This window comes from Artibeus jamaicensis, unplaced genomic scaffold, assembly GCF_021234435.1.
Source record: "Artibeus jamaicensis isolate MK-2021 breed Jamaican fruit bat unplaced genomic scaffold, CSHL_Jam_final contig_3174, whole genome shotgun sequence".
NCBI classification, from domain to species: Eukaryota; Metazoa; Chordata; class Mammalia; order Chiroptera; family Phyllostomidae; genus Artibeus; species Artibeus jamaicensis.
The window spans coordinates 299,669-316,468 of NW_026521738.1; the positions used below are offsets into that span (position 1 = coordinate 299,669).

Below are 16,800 nucleotides of genomic sequence, written 5' to 3' on the forward strand. Positions count from 1 at the left end.
CCTTCTAGCAGAAGTGGGTGGTGTGCATTTCTATGACGCTTATCTAATCTTGGCTCTGTTATTGCCCTACCCTTATTTTTTCTTATTTGTTTATTTTATCTTTGTGTTGCTGCATTTTTCTAAACTGGCAAAACTACTTTGTGGAATGTAGTAGGGAATATATATATATATTTGTGTAATTAATTTTTCTAAGTATTTATGAGATGAATCTATCCATCACCAGGAAAACATAATTTCAGTGACCAAATCCTACTATGCAGTCCCAGTTATGCTGCTAGTGACTCATTTTCCACATCCTCATTTCTCTTACAAAGTCATGTCTGTGTGAACTAGAAAAAGAAATGAAAATACCACCTAGGTCTTTCAGTTTCCTATTTAAAATGTCAGAGTCTCTGGAGATGCATTCCAGAGTTTTACTGGCCATGTCTGCCCTAATTGGCCACAGAAGTGACAGAATTCAAGCCGGAATGTGTCCAGCAGGAGTCTGAGTACACAGGCGATGACCTGGTTGGGCCGTAAATGGGTGGGGAAGTGGAAAGTCCTTGGTTATATTAGGCATAGAGTCAAGAGCAAGAATCCAAGCTGAGAGTGGGGTAATGGCAGGTCAGGAGCCATGTTTTGAAGAAAAAAAGAAATAATCAGAATGAGGTTAGAGTACAGGGCCTACAGGGAAACAGACAAATGCTAGGACAGCAATGGGCTGGTCACCCAGCCTTGCCTGCTTTTCTCCATTCATCTCTCACCATGCCCCTTTGATCATCCACTCAAGCCACGTTAATAAGTTACTAAATGTTCCTCAGATATCCTGAACTGTCTTAGGCCTCCACCTTTTTTCATGCTGCTCCTTTCCCCTTACTTCTGTCCACTTGACAAATATCTACTCATTTCTTTCCAGATCTTGCTTCAATGCCTTCACTATGAAGCTTTTCCTGCACTCTTTCATTCCAGTGACAGCCAGCCCCCACTTATCCTTTTTGCCCCTTCCCACCCACATACCTGTTGCCACATCTACCTGGAACCTCACATCACTGAAAAGTGGTATAAATTTGCACCTTAGCTCTCTGAGGTGAGAAATGTCACATTGCTCTATTTTTCTAGATAAAATTTAGACTATATTAGTCCCCAAGTACCAGGATGTTGCCACATTTAATATTTTTTATGAGTGCCTCTCCTCTTCCCTCAGAATCTCAGGTCTAAAGTCCAGAAAATATGGGAAATGGCCCTTTGGTCTTCAATACACTTCCAATACATTGTTGAATAGAATTGGCAAGAGCAGTTATCCCTGTCTTGTTCCTGATCTGAGGGGCAAAGCACCCAGTCTTTCCCCACTACCTACAGTGCTAACTCTGGGTTTCTGTAGAGACTTTGTCAGGCTGAGGACATTCCAATCTGATCCTAGTGTGTTGAGTGTTTTTATCATGAAAGGGTTTGGGATGTTATCAAATCTTTATTCTGCCTCTATTGAGATGATTATGTAGTTTATGTCCTTTGTTCTATTAACATGGTGTATTACATTGTTTGATTTGGGGGTATTAAACCAACCTTGCATTCCTTGGGTAAATCCCACTTGGTTGTGGTATATAATCCTCTTTTATATTGTTGGATTTGGTTGGCTGATATGTTGTTGAGGGTTTTGCATCTATATTCATAAGGGATATTGATCTATAATTTTCTTTTCTTGTAATGTCTTTTTCTGATTTTAGAATCAGGGTTAATACTGGTCTCATAGAATAATTTGGAAAGTGTTCCTTCATCTTCTATTTTTCTGGGAGAGTTTATGAAGGATTAAAATTATTTCTTTAAAGCTTCGATAGAATTCCCAGTGACAAAATAAAACTTATTTTATTTTTTTGACAAAAGCATTTGTAAGTATTTAATGAATTCCCCTCAGTGTAGCTTCAAGCTACCAGCACACTAGCCCCACCAACACTCTCAATCTTCTCCTCAGCTCTCCTGCTGAAGAATTTGCCCTTCACAGTGACAGGCTGCTTTGGGGGCTTTCCCTCCCCAGAACTCTGTAGTAGCCCGGTCGCACCACATCAGTGATGGGAGCGGCTCTGGTCTTCTTTTTGGCAGCGTTTACCTGTATCTGCTCACTGACCAAGGTCCACAGTCTATCAAGGTTGACAGTGGGGCAGGAGCTCTGGTTCCTCTTTAAATGGTCATGCCTCATACCAACTTTCCCAAAGTGGCCTGGGTGATATTTGTTGAAGTTGATCCTGTGATGATGCAAGCTACCAGCATTACCTTGGGCTCCTGGGTGCTTCCCATGCTTGCCAATGCAGCCATGGCCATGGCTCATGTGACCCTGAAGTCTTCCTCAGCCTGGATGGCATGTTGGTGGCCAAGACGCCCCAGTGACAGTATTAATGGTGTTGGTGTAGACCTTGCTAAACTGGCCAGTGATGCCATCTGGGCCTTAGCTTTTCTTCTGGAAAATTTCCTAATTACTAGTTCTTTATCTTTTCTTGTATTAGGTTGTACCAAAAAAAGTTAATATAGCAGACCTCAGACTTCTATCCTTAGATAGTCCTACTTGCAAAATTGACCCTTGTGTGGGGCTCAAGGGGGTGGGTGGAAGTGGAAGAGTATAAGGGGGATAAACGGTAGGAAAAAATACAATGAAAAATAAACTCTTAAAAACAAAGATTGACCTGTGGCTGGCATCTGGGGATATGGATTTGAAAAGTGTTTCCATCTTTCCCTAAATAATACAAGTGGCACATTGTGCCTGAACTGTGCAAAACTATATGGTTTCTGCTAAACACCTGCTTTTCTTCTAGGACTCTAGAATTTTCATAGCTGCTAGGTACAGGGCACCTAGGTGACCAGTCCCCAATAAAAATGTTGGGCACAAATCTGTAACTTCTCCTGGTGGACACTTTATACATGGGGTCACAATTCAATGCTGGGAGAAATAAGCACATCCTGTGCGACTTCATAGGTAGAGGACTCTTGGGAGCTTGTACCTGGCTTCCCCTGGACTTCACGAGCCTTTTCCCATTTCTGATTTTGCTTTGTGTCCTTTTGCTGTAATGAACCATATCTATGAGTGTGACTATATGCTAAATCCTGGAAGTTCTCTTAGTGAATTGCTGCATCTGGGAGTGGTCCTGGGGACCCATGACACAGATTTATTCAGATTTTCTATTTCTTCTTGAGTCAGTCTCAGTAATTTGTATCTTTCTAGGAGTACGTTCATTTCATGTGTGTTATCTATTTTTGCATATAATTATTTATAATATTTCCTTATTATCTTTTCAGTTTCTGTAAGGTCAGCAGTGATGCCCCACTTTTATTTTTTATTTTAGTAACTTGGATATTTTCTTTTTTCCTTGAACAGTCTAGCTAAATGTTTGTCAATTTTGTTGGTCTTTTCAAAGAACAAACTTTTGTTTCCATTGATTTTCTCTATTATTTTTCTATTTTCTAGTTCATTTCTTTCTACTCTAGTGTTATTTCATTTCCTTCCTTCTCTTGCTTTAGCTTGGTTTCCTTTTTCTAGTTTCATAAGGTGGAAGGTTAGATTATTGATTTGAGGTATTTTTTTTAATTGAGGGGTTTTCAGCCATAAATTGTTCTCTAAACACTGCTTTAGCTGTTTTTCATAAATACTGGTATATTATGTTTTTGTTTTCACTCATCTCAAATTATTTTCTTTTTTTATTTTTTTATTTTTTTATTTTTTTTAATTTATTTTTTTATTGATTATGCCATTACATTTGCTCTATTCCCCCCTCCCTTCCCCTCCACCCTGCATACCCCTCCCCCACCATTTCCCCCTTTAGTTCATGAACATGTGTCTCAAATTCTTTAGATTCTGTATTTCCCCTACTATTCTTACCCTCCCCCCTATCTATTTTCTATCTACTGTCTATGCTACTTATTTTCTGTACCTTCTCCCCCCTTCCCCTCCTCCCACTCCCCTGTTGCTAACTCTCCATGAGATCTTCATTTCTATGGTTCTGCTCCTGATCTAGCTATCCTCTTAGTTTGCTTTTGTTTTAGGTGTGGTTCTTAATAACTGTGAGTTTGCTGTCCTTTCACTGTTCATCTTTTTTATCTTCTTTTTCTTAGGTAAGTCCCTTTAACATTTCATATAATAAGGGCTTGGTGATGATGAACTCCTTGAATTTGGTCTTATCTGAGAAGCACTTTATCTGTCCTTCCATTCTAAATGAAAGTTTTGCTGGGTAGAGCAATCTTGGTTGTAGATCTTTGGTTTTCATGACTTGGAATACCTCTTTCCAGCCCCTTCTTGCCTGTAAGGTCTCTTTTGAGAAATCAGCTGACAGTCTGATGGGAACTCCTTTGTAGGTGACTGTCCCCTTAGCTCTTGCTGCTTCTAGGATTCTCTCCTTCATTTTAATCTTGGTTAATGTAATTATGATGTGCCTTGGTGTGTTCCTTCTTGAGTCCAACTTCTTTGGGACTCTCTGAGCTTCCTGGATTTCTCGGAAGTCTATTTCCTTTGCCAGCTTGGGGAAATTCTCCTTTATTATTTGTTCAAATAATTTTTCAACTGGTGGTTGTGCCTTTCCCCCTTCTGGTACGCCTATAATTCGGATGTTGGAACGTTTAAAGATGTCCTGGAGGTTCCTAAGCTTCTCCTCATTTTTCTGAATTCTTATTTCTTCATTCCTTTCTGTTTGATCATTTTTTTCTTCCTTCTGGTCCTCTCCCTTGATTTGAGTCCCAATTTTCTTTCCATTACTATTGATATCTTTTGTATCACCATTCATTTCAATTAATTTAGCTTCCATATGTTTCTCTAATTTGTGACTAAAATCAACCAGTTCTGTAAGGATCCTTATAACCAGTGTTTTGAACTGTGCATCTGAAAGACTGGCTATTTCTTCATCACTTAGGTCTATCGGTTCTGGGGCTCTGAGTTGTCCTAGAGCTATTTTTGGTCTATTCGTGCTGTTAAGTGAGCGGAGCGAAGCCTTAGTTGTTTACCAGGACGGGGCGACCCAGGTCGCTGGTTTGTGACGCTGTGTGTGGGGGCGGGCTCAGAGAGGGAGCAATGGCATTCCTCTCCGCTAGCCCAGCGCATCCAGTCACTCACACGCCTCGGGCTTGTTTATCCGATCCTAATTGTGCGAGCCTGCTGCACCGCGCGGGTTTCCCTTCTCACTGGATTCTCCGCACGTAAATGCGCGCTACCGACCGACCCACCGCGCCTCTTCCCTGTGCGCTCCGGCAGCCAGCTCGCTGGCGATCAGCGCCCTCGGATGCCTGCGCGCACCGCGCACAGCCCCGGGAATTTTTTCTTGCTAACCTGCTCCGCTGCTGGCCTCGCTCCTCGTACCGGTCCAGCCGAGTATCTAGTTGTCCTTTGGACTCCGTATTGTCGATTTTCCGTGTGGCTTGGTTGTGACTGCTGTTAAAAATAGTTGTTCTTAGATTTGGTTGTGCACAGAGGCGAGGTGGATCCTCCATCTACGTCTCCATCTTGGCGGAAGTCCTCAAATTATTTTCTAACTTCTCTAGTGATTTCTTCTTTGAACCATTAATTATTTAGGAGTGTGTTGTTTAATTTTCACATACTCATGAATTTCCCAAATTTCTTTTTGTTGTTCATTTCTAATTGCATTCCACTTGGTCAGAGTCAAGATACTTTGAATGATTTTAATCTCTTTAAGTTTATTGTACCCTGATTTATAGCCGATCACATGGTCTGTCCTGGAGACTGTTCCATGTTTACTTGAGAAGAATAGATAACCTGAGGTTTAGGGTTTGCACTATCTTTAACCACATTCCACCAGTGCTTTTTTGAAAGTGAGTGTGAGAGTATCAGAGTAGTGAATATTGCAACTTTACTTTCTACCCCTCCTAGTCCTGCCTTCTGCTGTGAGAAAATAAGCAATAATGTCAAATTAACCTAATTTCCTCCTGATGCCCTTCCACATACCAAAAAACCCCAGGCATGCCTGGCTTTCTCATAACCAGCCATGATTCCTCTTCCTGGATGTGTCAGGACAATGAAATGTGTCTCTGCCTGCAAGCAAAGCAGACTGAGTGTTCTTGCTCATCTCTCCTCTCAGTGGCTGCCTCAGAAACATGCCTTCTCAGGAACTGGTCAGTGCTCCTTTTAAAAAAAAGATTTTATTTGTTTATTTTTCGAAAGAGGAAGGGAGGGAGAAAGAGAGGGAGAGAAACATTGATGTGTGAGTGAAACCCAACCAGGGACCTGGTCCACAATCTAGGCATGTGCTCTAACCCAGAATCAAAAGGTGACCTTTCTTCAGTTTGTGGGTAATGCCCAACCCACTGAGCCACACCAGTCAGGGAGGTCAGTGCTTCTTTAATCACTGCATTTGGTCCCAGACCACGATAATGAGGGCAGATCAAGGGAACTCTGGTTTGGTAAGACTAGAGCTTATACCTGCTATAATAAATTCTCACTGGGCCTTTTGGCAAGGCCCACACCAATGTCATTAAAATCGTCACTTCTAGTCCTGTTTTCCCAGATACTAGAAGTGAGTAACCGCATCCTCTTTCCCTTTGGTGTCTGTAATGGATCCATTTGGCTGTAACTAACAGAAAACCAAAATAACTCTAATTTGAGTAATTAAGAATTTATTTTTCTCATTAACAAGAAGTATGGGGACAGACAATTACAAGATGATGCAGTTTATCAGTGGTACCATCAAAGACTCAAGCTCTTTTCATTTTTCCACCACAGCAACCATAGCAGGTGTACTTCACCCTTATGCCTATTGCCTCCTGGTGACAAGAGGGCTGTTGCAACTTAAGACTCAGTCCTGTCCTAGGGAGCAAGAAGGGATAGGGTGCAGAGGCAAAAAACTTGCCAGAAGATAACAAATTTTTTTCAGAAACTCCATCCAGCAACTTCTGCTTATGTCTCATTATTTAAATCTAGGTTACAAATCACCCCTAGAGCAACCACTGAAAGGCTGGAAAATGGGTAGAGAGAAGGGAAAAGAAAAATGGGAGGGGGAGAAGTGACCAGTCAACCAACAGTGGCTGCCACACCTTCCTTCCTAACCTTAGTGATGCAAAGCTAGGGCAAGGGTGGGGGAGGATGCTTTAGTATGACACATAATTCCACTCTGCCCCTGCCACACCTGCTCTAAACAGAATCAGTCCCCACCTTCTAAAACTCTAAGCTCTCTGGCCTCTTCTATAGCAAAGTCCGTAACTACAACATAGATACCTTTTCACCTGCCCTCTGTTAAATTCAGCATCTAACTCGTTCTCCTTTGTTTAGAATTGGCAAAAGCATATTCTAAGTATCCAGCAGTCACCTATAGTCATTAAATATTGCTTGAGTTGAGAACCCAAAGGCTGGTCTGGGACATCCCAGAAGACATCCCCATGCCAGTGCTTCTTCTCAGCCTCAGAGACCTGCTGTAGCAGTTAGCCATTTCCATCACAGCTACATCTGCCTGTACCACCAGGCCAACCCATGACCTAGGTAACATGTTCAAGCTTGGGTCCTGGGTTTCAAATTTCCAAAGTTAGAAATTCAGATTCCAAAACAGGGACCTTAAAATTCAACTTTCCTACCTCTCACTTTCTCAGAATACTCCTGGAAATTACAGATAAATTAGTATCTATCAAATTCTAATAAGGATGCATTTTTCTCTCTTCCTTCCAGAACCTTCTGTCAGCCTCTCTGTAAAAAGTTTTAAAGCATTTTGTAAAATCCTTTCAACTCAATCTCTTCCCAGTCTTCTGATAGTCCTCACACCAGGGGTTACTTTGGAGAGATCTCATTCATTTCTGCACACCAGTTCTCTCACAGAATCTTAGCTATAATCTCAAAATCAGTCCACTGAAACTCTTGGGGTCATAACTTTTTTGTACAATATTCAAAGATTCTTAGTAATCCCATGACGTAGCAAGTGAGAACTTTTTCCATAACACTGAAGTGCAAGAAATGTTACAATACTATAGTTAGCCCTCAATGACTTGCCACAGTGGCAAGGGACCCCATTCTCCATGGAGTCTGGAAAGGTGACCAACCACCCAGTTTTCCCAGGAGTGAAGGGTTTTCTGGGACACAGGACTTTCAGTGCTAAAAATGGGCTAATCAGATTGGTTGGCCATCCAAACTGTGGGCAAACATTAGTTTGCAATCCTTCCCCTTAGTATAGTATAAGCTCTAAGAAGACAATGAACATGTCTAATGAATTTCTATGTGCCCACCCCTAGTGCTCAGACACAATAGGCACTCGATAAATTCTCAATAAACAAACTAATTTACCAACAAATGCATGAACCAGTATAAAAATAGAAAGTAACATCATTACCATCAGCATCATCATCATCATCCAAAGCCTGAGTTAATCTCAAAAGCCACATCAGAAGTTACTAGAGCCAGAAAAATACAATAAAAAATACGAACACTAAAATGACAACAAACTCACAGCTATTAACAACTGAACCTAAAAAACTAAGCAAACAACTAAAACAAACAATCACAAAAATGGAGATCACATGGAGGGTTATCAGTGGGGGAGTGGGAGGGAGAGAGAGGGGGAAAAGGTACAGAGAAGAAGTAGCATAGGTGGTAGGCAGAAAATAGGCAGGGGGAGGGTAAGAATGGTATGGGAAATGGAGAGGCCAAAGAACTTATATTTATGACCCATGGACATGAACTAATGGGGGGGAATGTGGGTGGGAGGGCAGAAGGGAATAAAGTGGGTGAAATGGGACAACTGTAATAGCATAATCAATAAAATATTTTTTAAAAAAGAAGTTACTAGAGCCAACTAAAATGAAATGCCCTGCCACTTCCTGCTTATCCCTCCCAGAGAGCGTCCCTTTCAAGTTTAAAGAGACCATGTCCTCAAGGAGGGGCAAACATGTACACACACACCATGATTTCTACATCATCTATGTTCAATTTGATGGACCTGGGGAGCATCAGGTAGACCTTCCATCATGAAGATCTGTTCTTCAGGAAGAAGCACATCTCCAGACATAAGCGAAATGTTGAGAAAGAATAAACAGCTGAAGGCACCTATCACCTACCCAGCCTTACAGTCCTCCCAGAGTTCTGCACTGCACAGAATGACAGTGATTTAAAGTGTCCAGAACCCCCCCACCCCACCCCAGCACATCCCCTAGGGGCATAGCTCTAATGCTACAGTAGGTTTTCTCTGCTCACTGTCACTTTCACTTGTCTTCCACAAGACACTGACCTTCCTCTATTCCCTTCATTTCTTTTTTCTTTTTGCCTTTTATATTATTTCTTCCAACTTTTCAAATCAGTTAGAGTGCTGTCTTTCATCTTATGAAGTAGGGAGACTATTATATCTGTACCAACTGTAATTGGTGATCACCTCAATCAGGAGAACACAATTCACAGAGTATAACAGTTCTAACTTCATATTTCTTGGAGTCTTGTAGTGTACATTGAAAATCTAACAGAAAATGTCCTCATTTCCATGCCTGGTTTCAAAGGGTGCACCTTAAAAAGTTGGTCATAAGTCTGTCTGTCTCCTTACCCATGTGCTAACTAACCTCTGACCTCCATGGCACATGGCTAAGTGTCACCACTCTGTTCTGCAGTACCCTTTGCTCATAGAGTCACTGCCCCTGGAATTCTGACCCTTTTTCTGTCCTGTGACTGGTGGAAGTGATAAAAGCCCCACCATCCACCCCCACCTTGTTGTACCAAAAATTTCCTCTCCTTGTTCCCCACTTCTCCTCTCGATGCACAGGCAGCTTTGACCACCGGCTTCTCACACCCTCCCTGGGCATTCCAGAGGTTCCCCTGTCAGCCCAGCCTACCCCAGTCATGCAACATAGCCAGACTCTACCACCCTCCAGATAAGACCTGAATTTTCACAACACCCCACGCAAGTCTTTGTCCCAAGGCTCTGTTTTTAAGAATTATAATTCTTGCCCTGATTGGTGTGGCCAAGTGGTTTGGGCATTGTCCAGTGGACTGAAAAGTCACTGGTTCGATTCCCAGTCAGGGCACATGCCTAGGTTGTGGGCTAGGCCCCCGGCTGGGGTCATGCAGGAGGCAGCTGATCAATGTTTTTCTCACACATCATTGTTTCCCTCTCTTTCTAAGAATAAATAAATAAAATTAAGTATTGCTTCTATAGTAATAATTTTTAAAAGAAGTGTAGTTCTTAAAACTCTACATTTACCATTGAGTAATACATTAGCCCTCTCTGAGGTAAACACCTACTTCAGGTTAAGTGGCATCTCTTAACTCGTCTCTGTATCATCAACCCTTTTGTGTATCTCCCTGACCAGGAAGGAAAAGCAGCACCTGGGGACACTGGTGATTCAGGCGGGAAGTCCCTCCCTCCCAGGGCCGGGGAAAATGGCTCAACCCTCCCTGACACCGCCCCACTTCAGGAGCTGGGGGGGGGGGGGGAGAACCTCAGCTGGGCTTGATCTTCAAAATGTTCCCAAGACTGAAGATGAACCAGAGTTTATGTATTGTCTTTCTTTCAGAAAAGAGAATGGCTTCTGTTGGCGAAAGGGGAGCCCCCGAGCCAAGGACCCAGCCTGAGAGAGCCTGCCAGCACCTTCTATGTGATCGTGCCATCGGGATCCCCCACCCTGCTGGTGAAAGCAGTGGCCACTCGGGAACTGATGCTGCCCAGCCCCTTTGCCCTGCTCCCTGAGAACCCACCTGATGACAGCGTTAAGGTTGTGGAGGCAAGTGGAGTCCGATCTCAGGAGAGAGGTAGAGGGGAGAGAAGAGACAGGAATTCGGGAAAGTGGTGCAGAGGAAGAATGAGCCAGTGAGGGGAAGGACAGGGAGCTGAGGGAGAAGTGCTTCCAAGGGTGTGGTGAGAGGGTCAGAGAAGAAACAAAGGTAGGAACTGAGGCCAGGCAGGAGGAAGTAAGCAGTAATGGTGTGTCCCCACAGGCCTCTCTCTGTATTATGGGTGCGCATGTGTGCATCTATTTTGGTCTGTTAAAGGAAAGAGAAAAAGGCAGAAATGCAGGCACCTAGAATAGAAAGGCCTTCAAAATCAGACTCCAATGCACAGGAAAGAATATCTCTGGAGGCCATTTTCTCCTGCTCCTCTTCCTTAGACCTAGATTCTGGGCTTCCTCTGCCTGCCTCCCCAGCCTGGGGGCAGGAGAGTGACTCTGGGTGGGGAGAACTGGAGCCACCTCCCTGCTGGGTCCCTGGCTTCTGTGCAGAGAGGACAGAGCCTGGGATTGTGCTCTCAACTTGGCGGCCATGGAGATGCAGAGAGAGGTGGGCACAAGTGGCTGTGGCTTGCTCAGCGTCTCACTTCAGGGCCAATGGTTCCTGGCACAGGACGTTGTGGCCGGAAAACCTGACTGCTCAGGAATGCTGTGCTCGCGTGTCCTCTGGTTATGCTCACCTGGCAGGCGGGTGGAACTCAGTGTACTTGCCTTGCAGGCTGTGAGCACCCCCAGGCCACAGACACACCCTCCCTCACAGTCTTGCACACTGGACCCCTTGTAACTCTCACAGTGCTCTGGAATCCCGTGACACACTTCTTGGACTGGAGCAACTCAGGGCTGCTCTGACTTCTTGTACCTGTGCCTGACACTTACCTCCCAAACATCAGACCTGGGGCCTGTGGGAAGCTCATCTACCCCACAGCCTGCAGGGACGCCCTGGGTCTTCACACCTCCTCCAGCCTCTTACCCACAAAGGGCTCTACCTGACATCTTGTGTTCTTTGTCCTCAAGTTTCCCAAGTGAGGCTCCTCTTCTCTTCCTCAGAACATACTGGACCGCCTGGAGCTGGAGCCCACCTACAACCCCTTACAGGTTTGGAGTCACCTGTACCCACACCTGACCAGCACCTTTGCCAAGCCTCAGGGCCGTCACCACCCAAGCTGGGAGAGCCGGAGAAAGGTATGGTTCTCCTCCTTACTCCCCTTCCCTCTGTTCCCAGAACTCAAGGAACCCCATCCCCTGTCCCCAGCACCCACCCACCCTCACCCCAGAGTGTAGCCCTCTTCCCTGGATTCCCCTGGTGGAGGAGAGAACCAGGCCTCTGGGGAGGAAAAAGAGCAGCCCTTTGCCCTAGACAAAGGAAATTACAGCCCCTCCCCGGCAGGGAAGCTCTTCTGCTTGGGCATTGGCATATGATAACATTCAGGTATCTTAGTTTAGTGTTTATTCATAAAACAGACCATTGTTTGTTTCAAGGAAACCGGCTGCACTGAAACTACACCATAGCCCTTCCCTGAAAGGAAAGGCTGAAGGGAAAGAAATGCCCCAGGGGAGGGAAGTTAGCATTTACTGAGCACTCGTCCTTTGCCAGGTGCTGTGACAGGCCCTTTCACATATAATTTTCTCCCTCCTCACAGCATCCCTGCGAGGTAGGCATTATGCCCATTTTTCAGGTAAGCAAAGGGCGGCTGACCAAGGTTGGTAGCTTATGGAGAAGGCTCTAGTGACAAGGGCTAAAGAGAAGAGTCATTGAATATGGAGTTACTTTTTTGAAATCCATATTTTATAACATTTGAGCTTCCTTTTGCTCTTATTCACTTTTTCTAGTTTCACAGTCATAGAGCCTTTAGAAACACTACTTTCCCTTAGCTGAAGTTACAAGAGATGTTTCCAGACCAGAAAGAACAGAACCCACATAAGTTAGCTGGTGGGCAAGCCAACAAAGGAGGAACACTCAGCCAGGGCATGGGCACTGGGGAAGCTAGAGTCCAGGGGACTCCATTGCCCTGAGCCTCGCGAGGCTGTCACTCCAGGGATGGGACAAGGGAAGGAATTAGGACAGCAGACCCAGAAAGGGATGGGATAGGAGATAAGGGAATCTGATCTTCAGAGACAGCTCTGCTCACTTTCTTTTCAGGCTGGGCAGTTGCAAACAAATCGAGTTCGAGCTACGGTGGCCCCTCTACCTATGACTTCAGCCCCTAGCAGAGCCCCCAAGATGCCAGCAGCCAGCAAAGCCTCCTCAGAAGCCATCTTCCAGCTTTCTGAGGAGGAGGAAGAAGAGGAGGAATACCCCTTGGGGCCTTAAGTAACCAGCACCAGAGCCTGGCCCCCCTGCTTAACCACATCCATCATAAGGCTCTCACGATGGTGTTCTGAGGCCAGGTTTGCCTTCCGTCCACCTGAGCCTCTGTGAGCTCTAGGTGACTCAGAAACAGCCTTCCCCTCCTCTGTCCTCAGCGCCGCCACTGCCCCACTCAGCCTGGGAAGAGGCATAAGAACCAAGCCTCTTGCTTCTCCAAGCGGCAAGTTTTCTTTTGGGTTATTTGATACTGTTAACACAGATGAAGATTATACACCCAGTAAACCAACACCATTGTTAGGAGCATTTGCAGCCCTGAATTTCTCCTTGTAGCTCTATGTAAGCAGATGGATGTCCTGTAACCTCCGGGAAACTAGGCCTCAATAAACAAGGATGATGTTTTCAGAGCTCATGAAAAACAAGGATTGAAATCCAAGCCCGATTCCAAAGCCTGTGTCCCTCTCCCTACATCTACCACACTGGCTGCAGTTCCCTTTAGGCTCCAGACAGAAAAGTGGTTGGTGCTCAGTACCTACGAGCAAAGCTGTATGGGGCAGGGGTGGGGATCCTATGGCTGAGAACAAGGGGGCGGATGGCATGAAAAAGACCTATTCCCTTCCTATTCCCCTCTCCTCACCTGCCTACCTTCCCACCGGCCCTCTCCATCCAGAGAATAGTAACTATAAAATGTACTCTGCTTCAGATTGCACTGAGTACTTGAGAAATTTAACCCCTTCCATACTAACCCTGTGAGGTACAGGCTGTTAGTGTTCCCAGTTTACAAAGGACAGCAGGAGTGACTGGGGGTTGCAGGTGTTATAAACCTTACCCAGGGTCACAGCCCAGATGGGCTGGATGGACCACCCAGGCTTCAAACAGGCAGTCAGCTTAGCACACCACCCTGGGGCCCTTCCCTCCTTGCACAGCCCCCAGCACATCCCTGGTTGGCCTGTGCCGTCCACACCCACAGCACACCCTGCCTCCATGAGCCCTCTGTGACCATTCACACACATAGACCTCTTAAATACAAACTGATTTTAATGAGAATAAAACTTTTTTAAAAATCTCTGGCAAAGAACAATGCAGAGGAAAGGATCCAGGCACAGTCCAGCATCTCCCATAGCCTCCATGCAGGCCCCTCCCACTGTACTGACTCTAGTCAAGCACCCTTTCTGCAGATCTGGTCCAGCAGCTTTCCGTTCCTTTTGGGGGGATGGCTTAAGGATGCTGGTCTCCCCAGATCCCACCCGAAGCCCCTGCCATTTGTCCCACTTCCAGGACTTCCACTTCCAGGGATTAATCCTTCTTCCCTGACTCCCCTGGTATGTCTGATCCCCTAGTCTCACACAGGTCCCTCCAGCCCTCTGGTTCCCACTGCTTCTAACAGGTTTCTTTGACCCCCAATGCCACCTCTCCATGGTCCTACCAGCTCCCCCAGCCTTGCCCAGCTTCTCATGTGGAGCCCTCTGACTTGACCCCATTCCTATCAGCCTCCGCTCTAGAGAGCTCACAATCCCAGCTCCCTGAGGCTCTGCTCTTCTGGACCTGGCTGTACAGGGCAGTGTCTGAGCTGTGGCTTTTGCTGCCACTGCCAGTTCCAGCACCAGGTTCGGGGAAGGCCAGGCCCTGGGGCTTGGGAGCTGGCAGGGGCTTTGTGATCCGAGAAGGGGGAGGCACAGCGTAGTCATCCGTGGCAGGGTTGTAGGGGAGCTCATAGCCCTCCTCCTTCACTCGAGCCTGGCACCACCATGCATCCTTGGGCTCCTGAGGCAAATCGTAAAGGCCCCGGAGAGCAGCTGGGGCCAGGCCCTCGGGTTCATCGTAGATGGGGTCCTCTTTGGGGTCCTTCAGCTTGGCCTTCATCAGCTGCTGCTGCACATGCTCATACAAGTTCCAATAGAGAGTTTTCTTTAACTGTACCCGTTCCCCTGCCAGTGCAGAGCTGCTGTCCAAAGGGTCTGAGTAGAGGGAATCCTGGGAAGGACCTGGAGGAACGCGCAGGGAGTCCAAGGGTTCAGCATAGAGGGCCGGAGGGCTGCCTGGAAGCTCCTGGGTGCCAGGGTGGGAAGCCTGCTTCTGCTCTGCCAGTTCTTCTCGGGAATCAGCTCTGACAACATCCTGTCCCTGACCAGCCTTGCCCTGGGCCTTCTGTCGCTGGATAGCCGTCTCAACAGCCTGAAAGATGTCATTTCCCTGTGCCGTCTGGAAGGTGAATGTTCCAGGGCCAGAGGGGCAGCGCCGGCCAGCCTCAAATGAGAACATTACCTGAAAAGGGGAGGAAGGAAAGCACATTACCAAGAGCCATCGTGCATGGTGAGTCACAGGGCCTAAATAGTTAGGGGGTCTACAAAGAAAAGACTACCTGGGGAGGGAGATGGGCTCTTGGGCTAGGCAAAAAAGGGTTATCAGAAGGCAGAGCTTCCCACCTTCCTGCCCTGCCCCGCCCCACCCAGCCCACAGCCCTGGCCCCAGAAAGCCAACCCTCCAGGACAGCATACACACCTTGTCTCGGCCATAGCGACGCAACAGAGTGTAGGGCCAGGAGAGGAGTGGCTCCAGTATCTGATTCTGATTTCCCACAGTCAGGAGAGTCAGCCTCTCAGCCTCCACCCTCAGCACATAGGAGCCTTGCAGACCACAGCGCTCAGCAGCTTCAGTCCTCTGCACAGTTACCCAGAATTGGGATCCTGGAGGGAATACACAACTAGCTTGGCACCTGACCAGGAAGGGGGGCAGATCATCCCAGCACTCACTTGAAAGCCAGCTCTCAAAAACTTCCTACTTTCGAATGGGTCCCTGGACCCTCTAATCAGCCCCTTCCCAGGGCACCTTTCTTTTCCATCCCATGCCTGCCCGACTGTTCGGGCAGCTACCTTCCCAGGTGGGGCTATACAGCGAGTTCTCCAGCATCTCCAAGGCAGAAAGCTTGGGTGGGTTCTCCGCAGGCGCCAGGGGCCAGTTGCCTTTCTGGAGTAAAGAGAAAAGAGCATCTAAGACCCTGTCATTCCCTCAAGGCGGTTCTGAGAGTCTGAGCCAGCCCAGTTCCTCCACCGCTGTAACTACCCCCACCCCGAATCGCCTCTAGGGCCCAGTTCGGCTCGTCCCAGCCCCTCGCGGGCAATCCCGGCCCCCTCACCGGAAAGGCGTTGAGGCACAGCGTTTGCACCCAGGCGGCGCTGGACGGTGCATCGGCGGCCAGCAGATGGGAGCGCTGTGCGGTGTCCAAGCGGAAGGCAGAGGCTCCAGGCTCAGGGAGACTCTCCAGAACCACCGGCACCACGCTCACACACTCGGCTAGACGGATCACCTTGCAGTCGAGGCGGCGCGAGGCCACTCGGCCTCCTCCAGAGCTCGACCCCTTGTGATCAAAGAATTCGAGGCGCGCTACGCCGTGGGGGCTGGCCGGGTAGAGCACGGCCCAGGTCTTCCTCCACCTCTGCGGAAAAAGAACGAGACAGACGCTGGGGAGGCGGCGGGCGAGGGCCGAGGGCCCGGCCCCGACAGGGAAGGAGGCACTAGCGCAGGCCTTCCGATGGGGCCGAAGTTACCCAAAGAGGATGCCGCGGAGTCTCCCAGGACCAGAGAGGGCGTGCCCCGGCCGGCGGACAGCTCTTCCCAGTGCGCGGAGCGACTTCGCGGGAACTTCGCGGGGCTCTCGGCTACCGGGCTGCGCTCCTACCCGCTGCCCCCCGGTTCCTGGGCCCTACCACCCACCCCTAGCCCTAATGGGGTTCGGCACTCCCGCTCCAGACTACCTTGGTACCGAAACGCTGACTCTGCAAGAAGAGCGGCCCCTCCATCACGGCCCCGTCCATGGCCCCTGGCGGTTCCTTCTTTGC

The 16,800-nt window shown here is 47.4% G+C and overlaps 2 protein-coding genes and 1 pseudogene across 4 annotated transcripts in view; 1 reads left to right on the forward strand and 2 right to left on the reverse strand.

Annotated features, from left to right (window-relative positions):
- M1AP (meiosis 1 associated protein) overlaps positions 1 to 13,513 on the forward strand; it is a 71,843-nt gene extending 58,330 nt beyond the window's left edge. For all 3 annotated transcript variants that reach the window (XM_037130847.2, XM_037130846.2, XM_037130848.2), the window contains 3 exons: positions 10,447 to 10,653; positions 11,704 to 11,838; positions 12,797 to 13,513. In XM_037130847.2, coding sequence (XP_036986742.2) covers positions 10,447 to 10,653; positions 11,704 to 11,838; positions 12,797 to 12,967 — 513 coding nt within the window. In that variant the 3' untranslated portion in view covers positions 12,968 to 13,513. The remainder of the gene's footprint in view (positions 1 to 10,446; positions 10,654 to 11,703; positions 11,839 to 12,796) is intronic.
- On the reverse strand, positions 1,899 to 9,508 carry LOC119038373 (60S ribosomal protein L27a-like; annotated as a pseudogene).
- Positions 13,514 to 13,981: 468 nt separating the features above from the next.
- Positions 13,982 to 16,800, reverse strand: DOK1 (docking protein 1). The gene is made up of 5 exons (XM_037130829.2): positions 16,717 to 16,800; positions 16,098 to 16,397; positions 15,835 to 15,928; positions 15,464 to 15,648; positions 13,982 to 15,226 (listed from the first exon to the last, which is right to left on the reverse strand). Exons 1-5 carry the CDS (start codon positions 16,774 to 16,776, stop codon positions 14,414 to 14,416), a joined length of 1,452 nt encoding a protein of 483 aa, XP_036986724.2. The 5' UTR covers positions 16,777 to 16,800; the 3' UTR covers positions 13,982 to 14,413.

Coding starts and splice junctions, on each gene's coding strand:
- DOK1 (XM_037130829.2), bottom strand. CDS start 16,776: ATGGACGGGGCCGTGATGGAGGGGCCGCTCTTCTTGCAGAGTCAGCGT. Junction 16,398..16,716: donor GTCAGCGTTTCGGTACCAAG/GTAGTCTGGAGC, acceptor CTTTTTCCGCAG/AGGTGGAGGAAGACCTGGGC. Junction 15,649..15,834: donor GTATAGCCCCACCTGGGAAG/GTAGCTGCCCGA, acceptor TATTCCCTCCAG/GATCCCAATTCTGGGTAACT.